We start from the raw sequence: 20226 nt of genomic DNA on the forward strand, positions 1-20226 counted from the left end.
CAGCAGCGTCCATTGAAAAGAGGTACCCCTTGCTACTCGGGTACCTTCTGCCTCTTTTCAGAAGATGTCCACTTAGCTCATTAATTAGACTAAAACAATAAGTTGATCCAGACTTACTAACATATATGTTTGAATGTGACTGTCTCATCAGGTGGGGAACAGCTTTCTCATGGAGATGTTTAAAGTGTTTGTGCCTTGTTGGAAACAGGCCCTGACTCCTGATAAAGCAGCACGGAGATATCATTGAACAAGAAACTTGACTTTCATTCTATTCTGGCTTGGCCACTAACTAGCTAGGTGAACTGGGCAGGCCACTATGTCTCTCTGAGTCAAACTAGTTTTCTCATCTATATAATGGGGAGATTAAAACCAGTTCCACCTACTTTTCATAGTTTTTATGAGGCCCACATGAAATGACATCAAGAAAAGTACTCTTGAAATAATTTAAATAACTTCAAATTATATAAAAATTGCAGTTGTAACATAAGAAACTTCTACAATAAATAAATCAGGCTTAAAAAGCTCCTCCTCCAAAAACAAAACAAACAAAAATCCAGTGACAGTTGAAAGATATAATGCCATAAGGGAAAGTATAACTGTATGGACACAAAATTAAGAATTTATATGTGGCAAAGGACGTGATGGAAAGAAGGTTAACATAAAGGTGACATATTATCAATATATAGGTGATGTTTTAAGAGAGCTACTATCTAAAATCCGAAAGAAAGTCAGACAAACTGGAAAAAGGCAGGAACCATACTCCCCCCCCCCCCAAATAATCTAAGGGTATGAAGAGGCTAATTTGAGAATGGGAAAAACTTTTTGACTAAGATGTATGTGAAGCTATGCTTAAATGACGTAATTATCAGAAGATGCAAATTAAAAAGCCAGGTATCACCTTTACACCCAACAGTCTGGCTGAAGTTAGAAAGTCAGATAATGCCATGCACTCTGGAGGGAATACATGCTAGTTCACCTATGGGGGCTTGAATCTGGCAGCACTTAGTGAGACCAGGGCCCATTGATCCAGGGATTCCAGTCCTTGCCCTAGATAGCAGATAAATTCTTTCCAGGTCTTTGTATAATGCAAACCAAGTGTGTGCGACTAGGGGAGTGGCTAAGTCAGATGTGATGGAATGCCATGTAGCAATTAGAATCATGGACTAGATGTACACATAGCAAGCTGGATAGATTTTAAAAACAGTTTTAAGTGGAAAAACTAAGAATCTATGAGGTCTATATCACAATACCATTTGTATGGATTACAAACACATCCACATCCCAAGGATACGACATATTAATGAATATAAGTCAAACTCATTGGAGTTTGTGCCTAAGTGGGAAAAGGGGAATGGGAGCAAAATTTGAAAAAAGGAGGGAGAAAACCCCACAAAGCCCCTTAAAAGAGACAAAAGAATTGTTCACAAACCAAGGAGTACAGTTAACTCAACCCTGTTGAGGTCCCAGACAAAAACCTGCATGCACAGCATAATTTCATTTTTGTAAAATCTATATACACATGTGTATATATGTTTGAAAGATCAAAAACACTTGCAATAAAACATTGATTATTGTTGGGTGCCGGCATGGGGTGTAACTTATTTTCTTCCTTTGCTTATTTGTAATTTCTACAATGAACAGACATTCCATTTGTACAAAAAAAATGTTACTTAACAGTACTAAAAATACATGTTGTATTTGTCAGTCTTGGTCACCTGTACACACACCCAGACTATCAGGCTTTGAAGGCTTGTTTCCCTGAAAGATGACATGGGGTTTTTGTTATTGGTTCTTCTTGTGAAAATAGAGAGGCATAAAACTTTAAAGAACTGAGTTTTTAGCAGTCATATTTACCAGAAAGAAAGGATTCTCCACGAAGGGAAAGAAAATGGCACATTGGGGGAACTGATATTCTTTTGTTGTTTTCCCCTACAAGGAACTGCAAAGAGTATAATTACAAACCTTGCCTCTAAGATCTTTCAGGTCTTTTTTTAAATTCTTATCCTATCTGCCCTTCTCCCATAAAGAAGTCAAATAATGCAAGTGCCTTTTGGAACATTTCAGTCCTTTCCATGGAGTAGCCCTTTCATATATTTTTACAGGATAAACCCATTCACATTTACCTATGAAATAAATATGTTACTACTAACAGCTGATATTAGAGTTCCTCTTAAGGTGGAAACTATCTTCTTTTAAGAAAATTTCTTACTGAGCTCTACAGGGTTAGAAAGAGACTAATAGTCAAAGCCACAAAAGCTGATGTAAAAACACTCTGAATGAGATAGAAGTAGTTTGTTTTGTTTCCAGAAGGAAAGTGGAGTGAATACTGGGAAAGGGGAGGGAAGAGAATAACCAAAGGAGAGATGAATGAGTAAAGTGGAGTGAGACAACAGGTAATGACCCTGCCTACGATTTTACAAACAGGGATGTCCGATGATGAATTTGAAGTTGTTTGAGGTCTATCAACAACTTCTCTTCCCTACCATAAATTTTAAATAAGGTTTATATTCTGCAAATAGGAGATGAGGCTGAGTTTCATATTACAGAGGCAGCATGTGGGGAAGCAAGAGCCCAGAGCTAGAGAGAACTGAGAACACAAGCTTCTTTAGATTTCACAGCAATTCACAGTGACCACAGCTGGCGTAAGGCTTATTTTCTGCTTCACCAGGCAAACAAAACCGGGGTATGGCAAGGTAGGCAGACAGTTGTCTTTTTTGGGGGACTGCATGTGACATCAAAGATCTCTATACAGCCTCAAGTTCCTGTGCTTAGACCCTGTGAGGCCAGATCAGCTTTCAGAAGAGTTTCTCTGGTGATAGTGAGCTTCTTTAACATCCTGTGTCACCTGATGATTGGAATTATAGAACTGAAAATGTTAGGTATACCCCTTACGTGCTCTGGACACCATGGGGAAAGGAAGGAGATTGGTGTTGATTGACAAAAGTACTGTCCCAGCCATACAACACAGCTTGTCTTATTTAGCCCTTATCATAATCCTGGGAGGTGGGCATTGTTATCCTCATTTTACACGGGAGGGGATTGGACTCAGAGAAATTAAATTACATGCCCAACATCTCAGAGAGTTAAAAAGTGATGGTACCAGGATTTGACCCAGACCTATTTGCAATTTCTATTCTTTTTCTACTTTGTTATACTCTTTCTTTTGAAAGCACAATCAAAAAAGACATATAGCAGCTGACTTCGGGGAATATTTAACCAAAAAAAAAATCACTGACTGACAAACCATGGTCTTTTGATGTTTCCATCATTTCTGGTGATATTTTCTTGCACGTTATCACAGAACCTCCAAGTTGCAGGGGAAGCCTTAGAAAGCCTCAGAATGGGAGGCCCTTTCTGGGATGGAGGTAGGTAGATTTTAGGGGATTTTGAGTGAGAAAAGAAAACTCACACAAGAGAAATGTTGACCTACTTTAGGCAGAATTCACATGGTGGCAGAATGAGAAGTGGTTGCAGGAGACAGAAACTACTGAGTTAGAGAGGGGAGGCAGGCATGAACGTAGATGTGTTTTACAGCACCAGGCAGGCTAATTTCCCATCAGCTAAGCAAATATGCATTTATTATCTACTATGCACGTATCGAGCACTGTGCTATGCACTGGGGAACAAAGTTGAATATGGGAGGAGAACTATGACCATTAGGAACTTGATCTAACTGGAAAGTATAGTGATCTTGTTGCTGGTCTCCAAAGCATCCATTCCCCCTTCCTCCTTCCTACAAGGACTTGGATCTTCCTGCCATGGAGCCTAAGCTAATCATCACATCCCCATCCTTTTTGCATCAATGATTGGTTCAGGGATGTACCTGTCTTTCACTGACCCAATTAGAGAAAGCCCAGGGCTTTTGTCTGATGGTGACAAGAGGAGAAAGTCTTTCTTCCCATTTGGATATCAATGAACTGTGGCAATCATTCTAGGAGTTGTAGCAATCATTTTGTTACCATGAAATGACTAATCTAAGGGTAAAGATAGTGTACTGAAGAAGAGAGGGTCAAGAGAAACACAGAGAAATGAAGCTCTGATGAGCTTGGGATCCTCTGGATCAAACTATACCTGAAGCCTGTTAACCCTAAACTTTTTACTTATGTGTGTCAATATATTCCAGTTTGAGTTGGATCTTCTGTAACTTGCAGCTAAAGTATTATAACCATTTTGAGGAGAGATAAAAATAGATCTGATATTATATAGTGGGTGAGATAGTAGAAATAAAAGCAGAGTGATATGGGATTTTAGAGGAGAAGCACTGTGCCCAACTTTGTGATTCTGGGAAAGATTTCTAAGGAAATGATGACTTAGCTGAATCTTTAGTGGGGAATATTTAACCAAAAAAAAAAAAAAAAAATCAGGATTAAGTAGAATGTGAATGATGGTGGGGACACAGAGTTCCATGCAGAGGGACAGCATGAAGAGAGGCTGAAAGGCATGGCCTGCATGATATTTTTGGGGAATGTCAAAGAGTTTGGTGTTACTAGATGGTAAAGTGCAAAGTTTGGCTGGCTGGCAATGTGGATGGACAGGAGCTTGGGTTTCACTGAGCAGATGAAAAGGAGAAAGAGTTTTAGGCAGGGAGTGATGTGGCTAGATTTGAATTTGGCTGCCATATGGAGGATAAAATTAATGGGGACATGACTGAAGGCAAGAAACTCAACTGGGTGGATTAATTCATTCACACTCACTCGCTGTACCAAATGTGGTAGGCATTTGCATATGGTGATATGGAAAACAGACACTGTCCTTGCCTTCCAGGAGTTTACTGTTCATTATTATTGTTGACGTTCAGGTCAGAGATAGTAAGAAGCAGAATGGCATAGTGTCTCTGAAGACAGTTTACCAGTGGCAGACATGAAATTTATATACAGTAGGAACTATGATTTGCTTACTGCAAATATGGCCAAACTCCAAATGATGAATAATTCTCCTCTACCAAAAGCTATTATTCAGTTTCCTGCTCATTATATAGGAACCATGTGTATGGTTTCTACAGTGAATATTTCTATCTTTGTTATTCAACATGACATATGGAATCCCATTCTTACATTTGGCTATTCTTGTGTGAACATCAGCTCTGACTGTGTGGAGAGAGAAGGACTCAACTCCAAGGGGCTAACTGGTGGCCATCAGCGGTGGCTGCACGGAGGGTGACGTTGAGACAGATGTTAAGATCACCCAGATTGGTTTGGATGTCTGTCATGTGCGCATGTCTTGACTGGTCTTTGCCTACTATTTATTTTGGCCACTATCTGAAAAAATCATTAGCAGGGAGGTGACTTTAGTTTTTTATACATCAGAAGGTGACATTCTCTTCTGAAAACATAAGTGCAATAAATGGAAGCAATTAACTGTGATCACTGCTAACTGACAAAAAAGCCCCAGAAAGCTTTCTTAACAAAATACTCTTTTAGCTTGTTAACATACACTTCTTAAAAACTCTCAACTCACTAAAACAAATCCAGTTTAAGAGAAATACAGCTATGAGTACCTCTTTATTCTTGAGAATCTGTTCATGTTCAAGGACCATTAGCTGAGTGGAATGACTTCTATTGTCATAATACTATTTGAACCAACAATTATTTCATATTTTTTAGTAAAAAGGAATATGCACATACATAAATACGTGTAAATTTTTTTAGCTGCAGTTTCTGTTTCATAAGTCCTTTTAGATATCATAGACAATAGTGTCTCCAGAAAAATTTTTTCGTTTAGACAGCAAGAAAGCTAATTCTAATGGCAGGTAGCTTCTCCTTAACAAAAGACATGCAATAATTTCAACATTTCTGCATCTTGTCTGTAAGATAACAGGCCCCCTCTGCTCTTGCTCTAAGCAGCAGCTTACAGACCCCCCTCAGAATGATCTTTGAGGTGATACAAATTTTGAATAGGATTATTTTTCAACAATAGCAAGAGCTTTCATGGGAACATAGACAGAATTTCTCAGGGTAAGTGTGAGGACCTGGAACACAGCTGACCTCATCATTAAGTGGGTGAATGGGGCAACGCCACACTCCAGGGTTTGGTGTGGTGGGTTTGACTGGGGGGTGGAGGAGAAGCTGAGTGGGTCTTTCTGTGCCTTAAATAAAGCCGTATTTCTAGGCCTTTGGGACAGGAGACACAGTCAGTCAGGCTAACTAGGAATTCCCCTGATCCTGCAAGGAGAGTGGACTGTGTGGGTAGGCAGAGAATGCCAGGGAGTGCCAGCAAGTCACTTAATTATCCAGTCCTTACATGTTGTAGAAGGTTAATGGAAAGTGGAAGAATTATGGAGTTAGAGTGACCTGTGTTTGCATCCAGGTTCATCAAATACCAGCTTACTACCTTACACATGTTACCTAAACTCTCTGAGCCTGACTTTACTAATCTTTAGAACGAGAAAAATAGGAAGGTTACTTAAGGATAAAATGGACATTTTATATAAAGTACCTGAAACAGTACTGGGCACGTAGTGGGCCCTCAATAAATGAGACCAATTTAAACTTGTTTATGTTGGTGAATACCCCCAAAACAGAGCACAGGCCTGAAGTATGAAATTCTGGGCAGGTAAAAAACTGAGATCAAATATCAGTCAATAAACTGTTTTTCCCTCTAAGCTGTGAACACATGCCAGGCACTGTGCTAAGTCCTAGGGAGTCACAGACAGGATCTGTCCTCTGCAGGCTTATTGTATTTACTAAATAGCTACCTTGCACCAATACTGTCCTAACGCGCTTCTCATTCAGACCTCACAGCCTTATTATTTTCAGCATTTGCAATGCACAAATATTAAGACTCACAGAGGTTAAGTAACTCGTCCGAAGTTGCAGAGTTCAACTCCTAGGGGCGCTACCCCCTCACTGCAATTGCAGTGCAGAGCTGTGTGTAGGGGCAGAGGAGAGAGACGCAGGAGGGCCTGGTCGAGAGGTGGCCATTATGGTGGGGGAGGCGTCAGGAACCGGGAAAGGCTTCCTGGGGCATGTGATAAATGATCATTCTTAAACAACCCTTGAGTTTGGTCTTCAAATTGTACCTTATTTGGGTGCGTTTTTGTGGTAGTAGTTGAGAAAGTTGGGCAGACTTTACCCTCCTTCCGGTCCACATGGGGAGCCCCAGGGGTCTCCAATGACAGCAGGGTCCCGGCTGCATAACAGCCAACACTGCTTTGGTTATAAGTAAGGCAATTATCTGGTTTGCAATGAAGTAGTGAAGGTAATCTTGCCGCTCAAGGTTTCCTATCTGTACTGGTTTTGCTAGCTCCTTTGTACTCCGCCACCTTTGCGGTGAGTACCAAAACCCTTTTGCTTTTTGGTCACCTGTGCTTTAGAAGTTCTATCCCCAACTACTTCTTTCTTAGGATGGAAATGTAATCTTCAAAACTGTTCTGCACTGCTGGCCTCAGAATTAAAAGCAAGCACCTTCAATGGGGAAATTAAATTTACTTGATACACCTGTACAAGTATAAAATTGGATCCATCATCCATTTGGTTCGCAGTCTCCCACAAAATGCTTTTCGCTATATTTGGTACCTAATGCCTAATATGCACCTGAAAGGGGGCCAACCTCAAAGACCTTGTCTCGCACTGAGCCTGAGCAAGGTGATCATTAGCCAAGAGCGCGCGTCATTTCCACTCAGAGCTGCTCCCCATGCACGCAGAATAATCGACAGCTGAGGCATCTTCCTTGGGGAATTAAATATGCAGTTGACTGAATTTTCATTAAAAAGAGAAAGAGATACCCAGGGGGAAAGATACTTCAATTATAAATATCTATATTTCATTTTACATTCTCCTCTCTGAAGCATCCTCGTCTGCAGAGGGCAGAACCCAAGGTTCGCGTTTGTATGTATCTCAGCATTCAGAAAAGGCTGGATGAAATAAGATTTGTCCTTCTCACATCCTTTCCATGCTCTGCAATTTTGTTCCTACAGAAACGGTAGTTGTACTTTCTTCCATATGTTCATTTAGGACACTTCAGAGCATACTGAGGAATGAAGATAGGGGAAATGAAAAGAGAATGAGGATTGTGCTGGAGAGCTGGCTGCCAGGCAGCTTTTGCTGATCCTTGAAGGCCAGGAGGGAGACAGAAGGTCATGAATGGAAAGGCTCCATCAAATGGCCTGGTCTGATTCTCTTCTCTTTATACACAAGAAAGGACTCCACAGCCCAGAAAGGCTGGGTGACTTGCCTGAAGCCCCACAGCTCATTATCATCTGAGGCAGGAGGAGAACTTTGTCTTTTTTTTTCCTTCTGCCTGGGCAGTGGTCCTTCATCTTGATTAGCAGTCACTCCTTCTCCCCAACTAGCAATATCCCCCCACCCTTGCCACTTCTCGCTGCTTTTACTTGCTTTTTCTTTTTCCTTGCTCCCTTCTTATGCCTCATCTCACTTTTCTCAGCTTCACTTTTCTTTCTTCTTCCTTCCCTCCTTTCTTTCAAACATTCTCTCTTTTCCTTCTCTTTCCCTTTTCTTCTCTATTTCCTTCTCTCTCCTGCTTTCTCTCCCCCATCTTGCACTACCTTCCTTTCATTTACCAAATATTTCTCAACTGCCTGTTATGGTCCAGGAACTGTACTAGGTACCAGGAACCAAGTGGTGGCCCAAGCAGACCCTGTCCTGCCTGTCATGGCGTTGGTGCCTGGAGCCCAGTCTTCAGGGGGAACAGGTGAGTCCTACCCTCTCTTCTCTGCCAGTCCCTGCAGCATTCCTAGACCCGTGGGAATTCCAGTGGAGCGTGGCACTTGGGTTAGTGGTAGCCTTGATGAGAAGAAGGACCTCGCGTAAGGGGAAGCTGAGCCTGGCACAGGAGCATCGTGGGCAGCAGTGAGGAGACACCTGGCCGGACATCTGGAGGGAAGGCAGCATCCAGCCCAGCGGCCACCTTGGTGAGTGATGGGACACTGCCTGGAGGGACACACATCCAAACAGACCCAATCTCTGGTGTTTTCCAAAACCAAGTGGAGTTGGGTATGGCTGGTATTTAAATGAAAAACCTTGTAGAAAGACAGTGTACTATAAGTGGTCCCTCTTAATGCATACATTATCACAGTTCTGAGTTACAGAACTCAGTTCTCTTAATGCCAAAGTGGCAATACATAGTTTGCATCATGTCTGTGCAAAGGATTCAATAAATTATCTCCAGTAAACTGTCTTAAGTGCTAATATTCTGTGCTATGTACACCATTATACTTAAACGGAAGGCCATAAATTTCTTTGTATTTATGAGAATTTACTACATACTTTTTCTATCTCATGGCCTAGCAAGTTGCCTTGAACACAGTAGGTCACAAATATGTCTTTGGCATCAGTGCTGATGACAGTAGGTATCTGGGGAAGTTTATGTACCTGATGTTGTGGCTGCCGAGATGAGGACACATTGTGGTGTATTCTCTGTGTCTCATATAATCTTGGACATTTAGCATGTGTTCAGTTAGTTAACTGAACAAACAAATTAACCAACTAACATATCTCCCGACCAAGGCCAGGCCGTGGAATAGGAAGATATCTGATGAGTGGATACAACATTCATAGGTAAACAAGGGGTGATTAATGTGAAATCAAAACCCACTTATTCTTAATTCCAAAAATATTTACTGAATACCTAATATGTACTAAGGAGAAAATGCCCAGAATGGAAAATATAAACTACTTAGCTTGCAGTTTATAACTACCCCGTGATGGTTAAGTTCATGTCAACTTGGCCAGGTCATGGTGCCCATTTGTCTGATCAAACAAGCACTGGCCTAACCATTAATGCAAGGACATTTGTGGCTGGTTAATAAAACAGAAGGCTGGTTTATTAAATCATCAGTCAATTCATTGCATCTGTGGCTGATTAAATCAACAAAGGGAATGTCAATGACAGAATTCAATCAGCTGGATTTAATCCATTTGGTTGAAGACTTTTAAGGGAGAAGAGAGAGAACCTTCACTTCTTCAACCAGCCAGCCTCTCCTGGGGAGTTCATTGAAGACTCTCAACGGAGTTGCCAGCTCATTGCCTGCCCTATGGAATTTGGACTAGTGCATCCTGTCCTATGGAATTTGGACTCGTATATCCCCAGAGTTGCGTGAGATACTTTTATAAAATCTCATATTTACAGATATCTCCTTTTGGTTCTGTTTGCCTAGAGAAGCCTAATATAATCTCTTCTGGTAAAAATTTCTTGTATTTCAATCTTGTTCAAAGTTTCTATTGTATCCAAGAAAATTGTCTTGCACAGTTTTTAGAAATAAAAAGGTGGGGTTTAAATGACAATGACAACCACCACCACCACAATAATAATGCTTAAACCATAGTCTTCTGCAAGAAAAATAGATTTTATCTATGCAAAAATTGGCCACAAAAGATGGAAGACATCGAGGAAGGTGGTGGGGATGAGGCCAAAAACCATTCGTTTTTAGAATATGACTTACGTTTTGAAAAATCATTCCAGAGTCAAATCCCTATATGTCAAGCATTAGGCTGCAGTGAATGTTTCCACCTGGGGTCTGTCAGGCTGGGGTTGACAGGATGGTGAACAGTGGAGCAAATGGCAGTGATGTAACACTTAATCTTCCCAACAGCCTTTATCAGTGCCGCAGCCTCCTTGTTGGAAACAAGAAAGTCCTAGAGATTATGATTCGTGCTGCATTTAAAGAGCCAGTGAGCTATGTTGGAAGTGATCTTAAGTAATACCCTCTATGTCATCATCCATCTTGCCACACTAGGCTCTTTGGAGACACTAATTAATAACATGGATCTAAACTGTTTCCATTCCTTCTGTCCTGGGGCTTTGCTCCTTCCGCTCACAAAAACCTTCTTCCCCCTCGTCTGCCCCGTTTCTTCCCATGACAAATGAGTCACGAGAGACCCTTTGCTTCCCACGTGATCACAGCACATGACAGTCCTTTCCAACACCCCAGTGTCCACCGCATGGCCATGCTATTCCTCAAACTTTCCACCACACAGCCTGGGGCTTGCCCTTACTCAGTTATTTAGTCTGTGATTTCCCCATTTTTCTCTGGTTTCTCTCAGGCCCTGAGATTAGCCCTTTGTTTCTTGCTTGCATTTATTTCAGAGGCTGGATGGACAATTCTGTCTTTAGTCTGCCCCTCGTACTTGCTCCGTCCCCCTCCCTTAAGTGCTTCCTCCCACCTGAGGGTCCTACAGATCAGGTATTTCTATTCCTTCCCTTTGATTTTCCTTATTTCCTTCCAAATGGCTTCCCTGAATGTTCTCTCAATCCTAATTGCTGTGATGTGGCTCAATTCTGTTGTGTCTATGCCTTTGGAATCCTGACACCTGCACAAACTTTAAATTAATAAGCCCATAGAACCACCTTCAAATCGATAGCTTAAGCTGCATCATTGCTATGACAACCCATGCAGATGGGGGAGGGACTTCAGAAGGTGCAAAACCAAAACCCCTGAATCTAAAAACGGCCATGTGTGTGCCTTATCTTTATTTCTTGCTTTAAAATATATAATTTATTCTCCATTTCTATGGTAAAAAAAAATTTTAGATAAGCAAAAAATAAAAAATTAAACTCTAGTTGCCCTAAATCCTATCTTCCAGAGGTAGCTACTGTTAACGGCTTAATATCTATTACCTTCAGAATTTTTTCTGGGTGTAGTGGATATAGAATAACCAACCAACTGTATACATATACATGTACACATATGTATTTACTTATTACATATATGCCTTATTCTTTATAACTATTGTTATATGTAGTTAGTTTATAAGGTACAAAATATGTTTTAACCATTTATTTTCAAGTTTGCTATGAGAATACATTTCCTCATTAAAACTGCTATTTCTGATGTTTAGTTTCCCAGGTCAGACTTCAAAAATTATTTTAATCTATGAAGCATAAGAAAAACTTTATCTGAGATAAAATAGAAAAAACAGAATCAGAAAAATCTGTTTCCAATTTTCATTCCGTCATGCCCAAAGAAAGCTCTGCTATTGGTGAAGTTTCAGTCCAAAGTGTATAAGTCTTGGGGATGAAGCCTCCATTTACTCAGCTTTAAAATAAAGATAATAATTGTATCTCAAAGGGTTGCAATAATTCTTTGGAATCATGTATATGAAAATGGCCAGCTCCTAAAAAGTACTCAATGAATAATGACAAAATAGACAGCAGGACTTCCTTAACTCTATACATTTGCAAAGAAGATTTTCTTTAAAGTTACAGAACCCTTCGTTAAATGAGGCTTTTAGAATAACTTGGATTCAAGCAGACTGTAAGAATTCAACCCAGAATTTAAAAATTGCATGTCTGCTACCTTTGTCTAAGCCGCCATCATCCCTCATGCCCTGAAAGGTCACTAGGGCCCACAAAGCCTCCCCTGAGCCCACCTCATCTCCTACCACTCTTCTGCTTGCTAATCCTCTAGACACGCTGGCTTCAAGAAATTGCCCCAGATCTTGTGTCATCCTCTAATTAGAAATGGCATTTAGGACTATTGACTGCTGTTCGCTGTTATATATGTAGACAAAACAAAACTAAGTACACACCATGTTCCAAAGTCATTCTATGTAATTCTTGCTCTGTTCCGAGATTAAATGCCAGAAAAGTGCTATCTTGATCCTCAGCAGCCCATGATTTAATCAGGCATCTTCTGCCAGAAAGATGATCAAAAGTCACGATAATCAAAAGAACCATTAACTCAGCCCAATTAACCAGTGACCTATCTGAAATGCAGAGACTGCAGAATCTGAGAGATATGCAGACCTCTTTTCAGACTAATATTCCCTTTTGAAAATACAAATAGATGGCAACTATGTTCTAAGAATTTCTTCATCTTTCGAGGATTGGCTAATTTCTTGCCTCTGGTCGATGAGATTGTCTTGATTTCTTCACTGAGACTCCTTGCAGAAATGACTGTATTATATCTGCAGGTAATAGTTACAGCAGTTCTGGGTCCATTGCTCTTGGTACCAGAATGATCTCAGGCTTCATATTCCCAGGCGGACACTGGTCACTCTTGGCCTGTCTTCTCAAGGGTCTGGCAGGTCCAGAGTCACCATTTGGAAGCCTGTCCCCACCGGGGTTGATAAAACCAGTTGCGACCTTGAAAAAATGCAGCAAGTCAAATGCCATTCTTCTCCCGGTGTTCAGAGTCATAGGCAACACTGATCCTCCTTTTATTATGTGCAGAACCATTTTTAAATGAAATGCTTGCCTCTGACCTTGCGCCACTCGGGTGAGCATCCTATTACAGGTTGCTTTATTCTGGACTGAGGGATTGATTCTTGTTACGGCAGACAGACAAAGCCTAACAACCAGACAAGCAAGCTGTTCGAGTTACCTGAGGCTCCATCCATGGGAGTCAGGCAGACACTGAGAATCTTAACCTTTCTTCCTGACTAGTGAAAAACAGGAACATTTGCCATGGAGGAAATAAAAGGAAGTGAATTTGTCCTGGGAGTTGGAATGTGCTGGCCATTCCCAATCTGTGAACTTAAAAGAGAACTGCAGCAGAACAGAAAGAGTGTTGAAGTTCAGTCATTTCATTGTTTTCCTCCTCTGGGACTGTTACAGTTTTCCCTTTATCAGTGACATGAAAGATTAGCCTGTACTTTCATTACAAACCACTTTCCTCATCAGGATTTTTGAAGTCCTTATCTTTAGTTTGTCACACCTTATATGAGTTTTTTTTTTCACACTAGCAATTGGGAAGTTAGGGTGCATTCTTGTCATTCATTTATCTTTTACTAATTTTCTTTTTTTTGTGTGTGTGCCTACTATGTGCCTGGGACTGTGCCACTATGCTATGTGCCAATACACTGGACTTATTTTGTTTAAAATGTCAAAGAACATCTTATTGGCCTACATTATATCAGGCTCTGTGTGGCCTCATAGACCATAAATGAGAACGGTGGTTGGGAAAATAAGACTAATTACTCTCTGAAGTGTTTGTACACAATTGGCAGGATGGTTTGAACAATAATCAAACTTTCTATCCCTCTGCTAGTTCATCCTTAATCAAAGATATGGGAAAGTTTATGTGGTTAATATCATGAAGTCATACTAAAAATAATCATAATAACTCATCACTTGCCCAGACGTCCCTTAGCTGGCAGATACCCCAAAGAGGAGAAGAAATAAGAAGTGAGGAAGAAGCAGCCCTCTGCAGACCTCAAACAAACCAAGTCCATCTTCCAGACTCCTAAACACCCAGGTCCAAACTCAGGAACTGTTGACTCCTGTTTTAGACGTGTTCTATGAAAGCTGGCTAAATGCTTTTTAAATCCTCAGCAGATTAGAAACAGTAAACTAGTACACTTCCATGCTTATAGGAAAATGACAGCTGTCAGCCTCACAGGGAGAGGGAGGGAAAATAAAAACCATGAAAAGCAGACACAAGATCTATACAAATACAGCAGCCCAGGGATGCAGGCAAATAATTCTAATGTATTCTAGTTTAATGCTCCAGGTGCCCATGTTTAACAGGACAGGGAAGTGACCAACATACTTTAGAAAGATTTCCATCTAGACTGATTAAGATTGAAAAAAAGAAGGTTTAATGCAGTGATTCTCAACAGGGGACAGTTTTAGAACACCTGGCAATGTCCGAAGACGTTTTTGGTTGTTGTCACAACAGGGGTGGGGGGTGTTGGGAGGGCCAATGGCATCTAGTAGGTAGAGGCCAGAGATGCTGCTAAACATCCTACAATATACAGGCAAAGAAGTGTCTGGTCCCAAGTGGCAATAGTTCCAAGGATGAAAAATCCTGATTTAATGGAACAAAGCTTAATAATTTGTAAAAGTCACTTATGTGGCCCATTTCTGTCCCCACTGCTGCAAGAGAAGGAGGGATTGACACATCTTATCTGTTTAGTACTTTATACCTGTCAAGGCACCCTTGATCTCATTTGATCTCCACAATAACCTCGTACGATAGCTGAGGAAGAGAGGGCAATTTCCACTTTAGAGACAGGGGAGCTGAGAAACGGAAGACTAAATGATGTTTCCAGTGATGAATAGATGTCCTGACTCCTCATCTTGTACTTGTTCCACAAAACCACCATTCTTTAGATCTATTTAATTCTAAAACAAAAACAAAGACTCCAAATAGTGCCAGTTCCTACTATACATCAAGTTTAATTTTAAAAAATTACAAAGACTTGGGGCTCAGGTTCAGGTACAGCAGTTCTTTTGTTCACTCGTTCATTCATTTTCCAAATAGCTATTGAGCATCTAACATGTGTTTAATACTGTTCAAGATGCTGGGTGCACAGTGGAGAACAAAATAGACAGGGCCTCTTGCAAAGCTTGCAGGCTAGAAGTATCTTATCCCTGGTTCCTAAAGACTTTGCAGTGATTCTGGATAATATTCTCCAAAAACCAAAATAAAACCTCACAAAATCCCAAATCCATTTCCTGTGTCCTTATGCTCCAGTTACGCTGATGATTTCGAACCAGCTTTTTATATTTGTGTAATTTATATCCTGCCTTTTCCTCTGCCTTTTATGCTACTCTTCCTCCCCCCAGCCCTTAACAAACTCGTACTCATAATTGAGAATAATAATGTTCCCTAACACCAGAGTTAGTGGCTTTATCATCTGGGCTCCCGTATTATTTTATAAATACCAGTATAATGTTAATTACTATAGGGGTGTCAAAATTCATCTTCTCACACATCAGTCCTCTACTGTTACACTGAGCATCTTGAGGGAGTTCTCATTTGTGCTAGACTCTTCCTTTTGCCCCTTCCAGCTCCACTCTCTGCCTTCTCTACCCTGTTCTGTGCATCAGGAGACTCATCTCTGTGGACTGCATCCGTAGGCTCCCTTCCCTCTGGCTTCCAGCTGGGATTCATCAATGGGCAGGACCAGCAGAACGTCCAGAAGGCAGAAGGAGGTTGGCGGAGTTTATCCCCTTTGGCTACCTCCTTGCCATCTTGAGTTGGCTGCACCTCCTCGCATAAAGCTTACAGCTGTATTTCCCAGAGGTGGCTCTCCCCAGCTCCAGTGCCCAATCCCTTCCCTTGCTCTCTTATGGGGGGCATTAGCAGCTCCCTACCACACTGCACCATCCTTTGTGACTTTACCGAAACACAGACCACACCTTTGCAATTAACCTCTTTCTAAAACTATGTTCAAATTATAGAATATAATTGAGCTACCTCTCTATTATAATAGTTGTATTTATTTTAGTATCCTGGTGTCTAACAAAGCGCCTGGCCCAAAGAAGTTGCTCCTTAACTGTTAAAAGTATAAATGAATGAATGCAGATGTTAAAAAAAGTTTTTTTTTTACTGCCAGTCTTTGAATTTTTCAGTTGTCAGAAAAGCTGCTTTCATCAAAGGCTTCAATTTCCTCAGAAGTAGTGAACTATTTTTTTGAACTCAACTAGACACAGGACCACTTATTAGCCCTGCTGTTCTTTGTCATTTTTAACTTTATAGAAAACAGAAATAAGGTGACGTCTATAATTTCCCCAGAGCATCCAACAATTCTTCTGAATTCTTCATTACCAACTTCAAACGGAAAACAAAATCAAAGCACAAAAATCCTGCCCTCACCAAGCCCTGGCCAGAAAGTTTCCACCTCTGAGGATACACGTAACGGCAGTTGGGTAGACAAGAAAGGGAAAAATAAACTAAAAAAACTCAGCAAAAGTTCACCCCTGCCCCCAAAAGCGAATGTGACACATTAAATGAGAGTCAGCCTCAAATGGAGCCTCACTGGTAGCTGTGTTTTGGAAGTTAGCGAATGCCTGCTGTTATTATGAAAATTGGTTTCAACTTACTTTGGCAACTAAGAAAACATGCTATTTTTTTGTAGCTACTATGTCTGCAGTCAGCACGTTCTCATGCTGTCAGTGACTGGTATAGTTAACAGTAATTGTAGCTACTGACCGTTTATAAAGCTTTGGTAACAGATGAGAGGTCACGCACTGAAAATTTCTCAAAGGTTATCTTTACGACAATACTGCAAGGTAAGTATCAGTCCTGCCAGTTTACAGAGGGTAAAGCAGAGCTCGGTGGAGGCTGGTTGCCGAGGTGGAGTTTGAATCCAAGTGTGCTGACTCAGAAGCCACAGGTCAGAACTGCCCTTCTCCGATCAGTGGCTGTCCACACCTAGAGTCGAAAAGAGACACATGGGTACAGAGGAACCCTTGGACTTTCAATCCAATAGAGTTTTATTGGTGTGGAAGTGTTTGACTTTTGTGGTCTGCCCAGAGAGACCAAGTCATTCAGAGTTCTGAGAGCGTGTTTGGGATGATGTCGAGGGAGAATGTAAAGGGAGGTGGTAAGAAGAAAAGAATAAGAGAAAAGCCATTTCACAACTTTTCAAAGGTAAAGTGATTTCTACAAGGTAACAAAACATGATTCACATTTTTGTTAACAGCCTAAGAAACATCCTCACTAAGAGATAAAAAGCTCGAGCCCCATGCTAACTCGGCTGTCTCTTTAAATGTTAGCCTGTGCCTAATATATCACAAAGAATCGACAATGCAGAACAGATGGAACAGCACAAAGCAGATGCGGATCTGAAGTCTAAATAGAGATCAACAATTCTTCAGTGAACAACAAGAAAATGAGGCGGCAGCACATACAACATGGGAAAGAAGCAGTTTACACTGGAGAGAGTGTTACTGGGAAACGCATTATCACACAGGAAGAGAGCAAAAACGATGATTTCATTGCATTTGAAATGGCTTCTCCTTATGCCTTCCTGGGGTACAAAATAGGCTTTTGTAGAACACTCAGGAAGAATGCCAAAGGAAACCTGGAGATTTCCAGGTCATGAGTAGGTAATCATGGTGGTAAACCCACTACTCAAGGTTTTAATGAGCTTCTAGAATAGAGCTTGGCTATTACAGGTGTTCTCTACTCAGATAATCTAAACACTCAGATGATCTAAACCAAAAATTAGATGAAGAACAGATGTTATTTCTTGTGACAGTTTTATTTAATTAGTTTTATTTTTATAATTTTTAAATGTGTATATTACAGACATTTTCAAACATATACAAAAGTAGGGAGAATAGTACTGTAATCCACATTACTTACTGCCCAGTTTCAACAACTAATACTTGCCACTCTTGTTTCATCTCTTATTTCCTCCCCACTTATTTTTCTTGTTTAAAGCAGTCCTGATAAAATGCCCTTTCTTGGTTTCCCTGTTTGTAAAATGTGCCTACTTCCTATAGTCAAGGTTTGGGTAGAAAGTTGTAAAGTGTTAAGTATTGCACCCTGCAAAAGAGACATAGTCAATAAATGTTCATTTTAACTCTTATGCGTGAGTACATAAAAACAGTGGCAAAGGGCACGGAAAGATAAGACTTTCACTGTCAAATATAGAGGTAGAACAAAAATAGGCCAGGAAAAGCAGGTGCTTTTAGGGATCTGGCGTTGTTTTAAATATTGGATATTGGGAAATGTGAGACTCTTCCAGACACACAGTTTAACTACGATAAATAACAGAATTCTGTTCTGAGGTCTAGAGACATGTGTCCCAGGAAAAAATCTATTAGTGAGTCAATCCACTTGTCTACTGGTTGTCTTTTTATTCATGGTGGTGCTCTAAATGCCATCAAAAGATTAAAAAAAAAAAAAAGAGACACTGTGGCTACCTTCTGGGAAGTTAAGACTTTCTTGGTGAAGGCAAATCAACTACAGAAGAAAAAGCCCAGAAAACATCAAGAGGAGCCCATGTAGGAATATGTGAAGATACAGAATAATCGCTTCTGCTGGGACAGAGGCAGCACTGGTGACGTGGAGTGCAGCTGGCTCTGCCTGAGAGACAGTGGAGAGAGATGCAGTTCTCCGTCAAAGGCGTTGACAGTAAACACATAAACAGTCCTTAAAAGGCTTCCGCAAAGTGCAAATGCACTAACCACTCCTCTCCAGAGCCTCAAGAAGGATGGTTTTAATCATGTAATTCGAGACTTCCCTTACTTTGTGCTTTGGCTAAAGCCATGTTCCTTTGCAAGGGAGATAGCACTATGTTGTTTTTATACGTTTCACTTTTATTTTTGGTCTCAAGTCCAAATTTCTTCCTCTGTTTCTTAAGCACACCTGCAAAACCTAACACAATTGTTCCAGTTAACTGTCTACTCCATAAGGCAAATGGTTTTCTTCTATTGAGACTTTAAAATACGCTGAAACATCCTCCTTCTTCTTCTCTCCCTCCCAAATTCCACTAAAGGATATTCTGGACTTCTGGCCATCTTTTACAAAATTTCCCACCCTAAAGCTTGTTCTCATGTTTCAAATTAATGACATAAAACTGTGTATTCCAGTAGGCTTTTTATTTTAAAACAAAAAAGGGAAGACAAAATTGTCTTCATAGAAAACACTCAACAAGCCTGGTTAGCTGTCACAAAGTCTTCACGACACTCATAGCGGGTCATCTAAAGCTGGGTGAGATAACTAAGATAATATTGTTGTCATACACACAGGAGAGAAATGCGTGAAGGTGGAGGCCAAAGGATGACTGAAAATGAAGTAACTGTGCTAGAGTGAGGACCAGAATCCACTAATGTGGCATGGCCATTGCACTGTTTTAAACATGCTCCTGGAGGGGGTTCTGAGGCACACCAGAGTTGACATTCCCTCATCTATTCCCACCTGATTGGAGAATTCATGGAGAAGGGAATGACAACAAAATTTTGTGGACCTGGAAACATTACAAACTGCGGACTTAAATTGAGACATAACTGTCCTCTGTAGAAAGGAAGGGATCACCGAGAGTAAGGTTAATTCAGCAAGTACCTTTCTATGACCTCTACTAAATTACCCTGCACATCAAAAAGTTTTATTATCCTGCAAAGGGCAGGGCTGGGGTAATGTTTCTCAGTTACTTCCAACGTTGATTACCTGAGGGAGTGGAAATGGACTGCAATGAGGCATTTTCATAACAAGAATAGACAGAATCCAGCCATCCCAGCTCTATCATCACTACTAAGCTTGCTATATTTTCCCAACTCTCCTTCGGACTTTTGTATCTTCAAAACGTCCACAACTGGCTAATTGATTAGGACTTGGCCAGGCAGCTCCAGGTGGCTAATTGGTAAGGCAATAACTCAAAGAGGATTCATCTATAATTATGGGCTTTTGACATCTTTATGTAGGTTTTATGAGATATGAAATACATTCGCACTAGACATACATTGAAACCATATGGCAGCCTTGATTATGTAGAACAAATAGGGCATTATGAAGCATTTTTTAGTTATTTATTTTAGAATGGCAATACGAACTGTTGAGGGCACTTTTTATAGGTTGAGGCTAGAAATTCAGGC

The 20226-nt window shown here is 40.6% G+C and overlaps 1 protein-coding gene across 2 annotated transcripts in view; it reads right to left on the minus strand.

Annotated features, from left to right (window-relative positions):
* The window catches only part of SAMD12 (sterile alpha motif domain containing 12), a 449252-nt gene that overhangs the window by 53514 nt on the left and 375512 nt on the right, over positions 1-20226 (minus strand). Inside the window, exon 6 of one of the 2 annotated variants that reach the window (XM_037802735.1) lies at positions 16965-17056. The exons of the other annotated variant lie outside the window; for it this stretch is intronic. Coding sequence (XP_037658663.1) covers positions 17040-17056 — 17 coding nt within the window. The 3' untranslated portion in view covers positions 16965-17039. Of the gene's footprint in view, positions 1-16964; positions 17057-20226 lie in introns of those variants that run through there. 2 annotated transcript variants of the gene reach the window in all.

Source organism: Choloepus didactylus, chromosome 14 (assembly GCF_015220235.1).
Source record: "Choloepus didactylus isolate mChoDid1 chromosome 14, mChoDid1.pri, whole genome shotgun sequence".
Taxonomy (NCBI): Eukaryota; Metazoa; Chordata; class Mammalia; order Pilosa; family Megalonychidae; genus Choloepus; species Choloepus didactylus.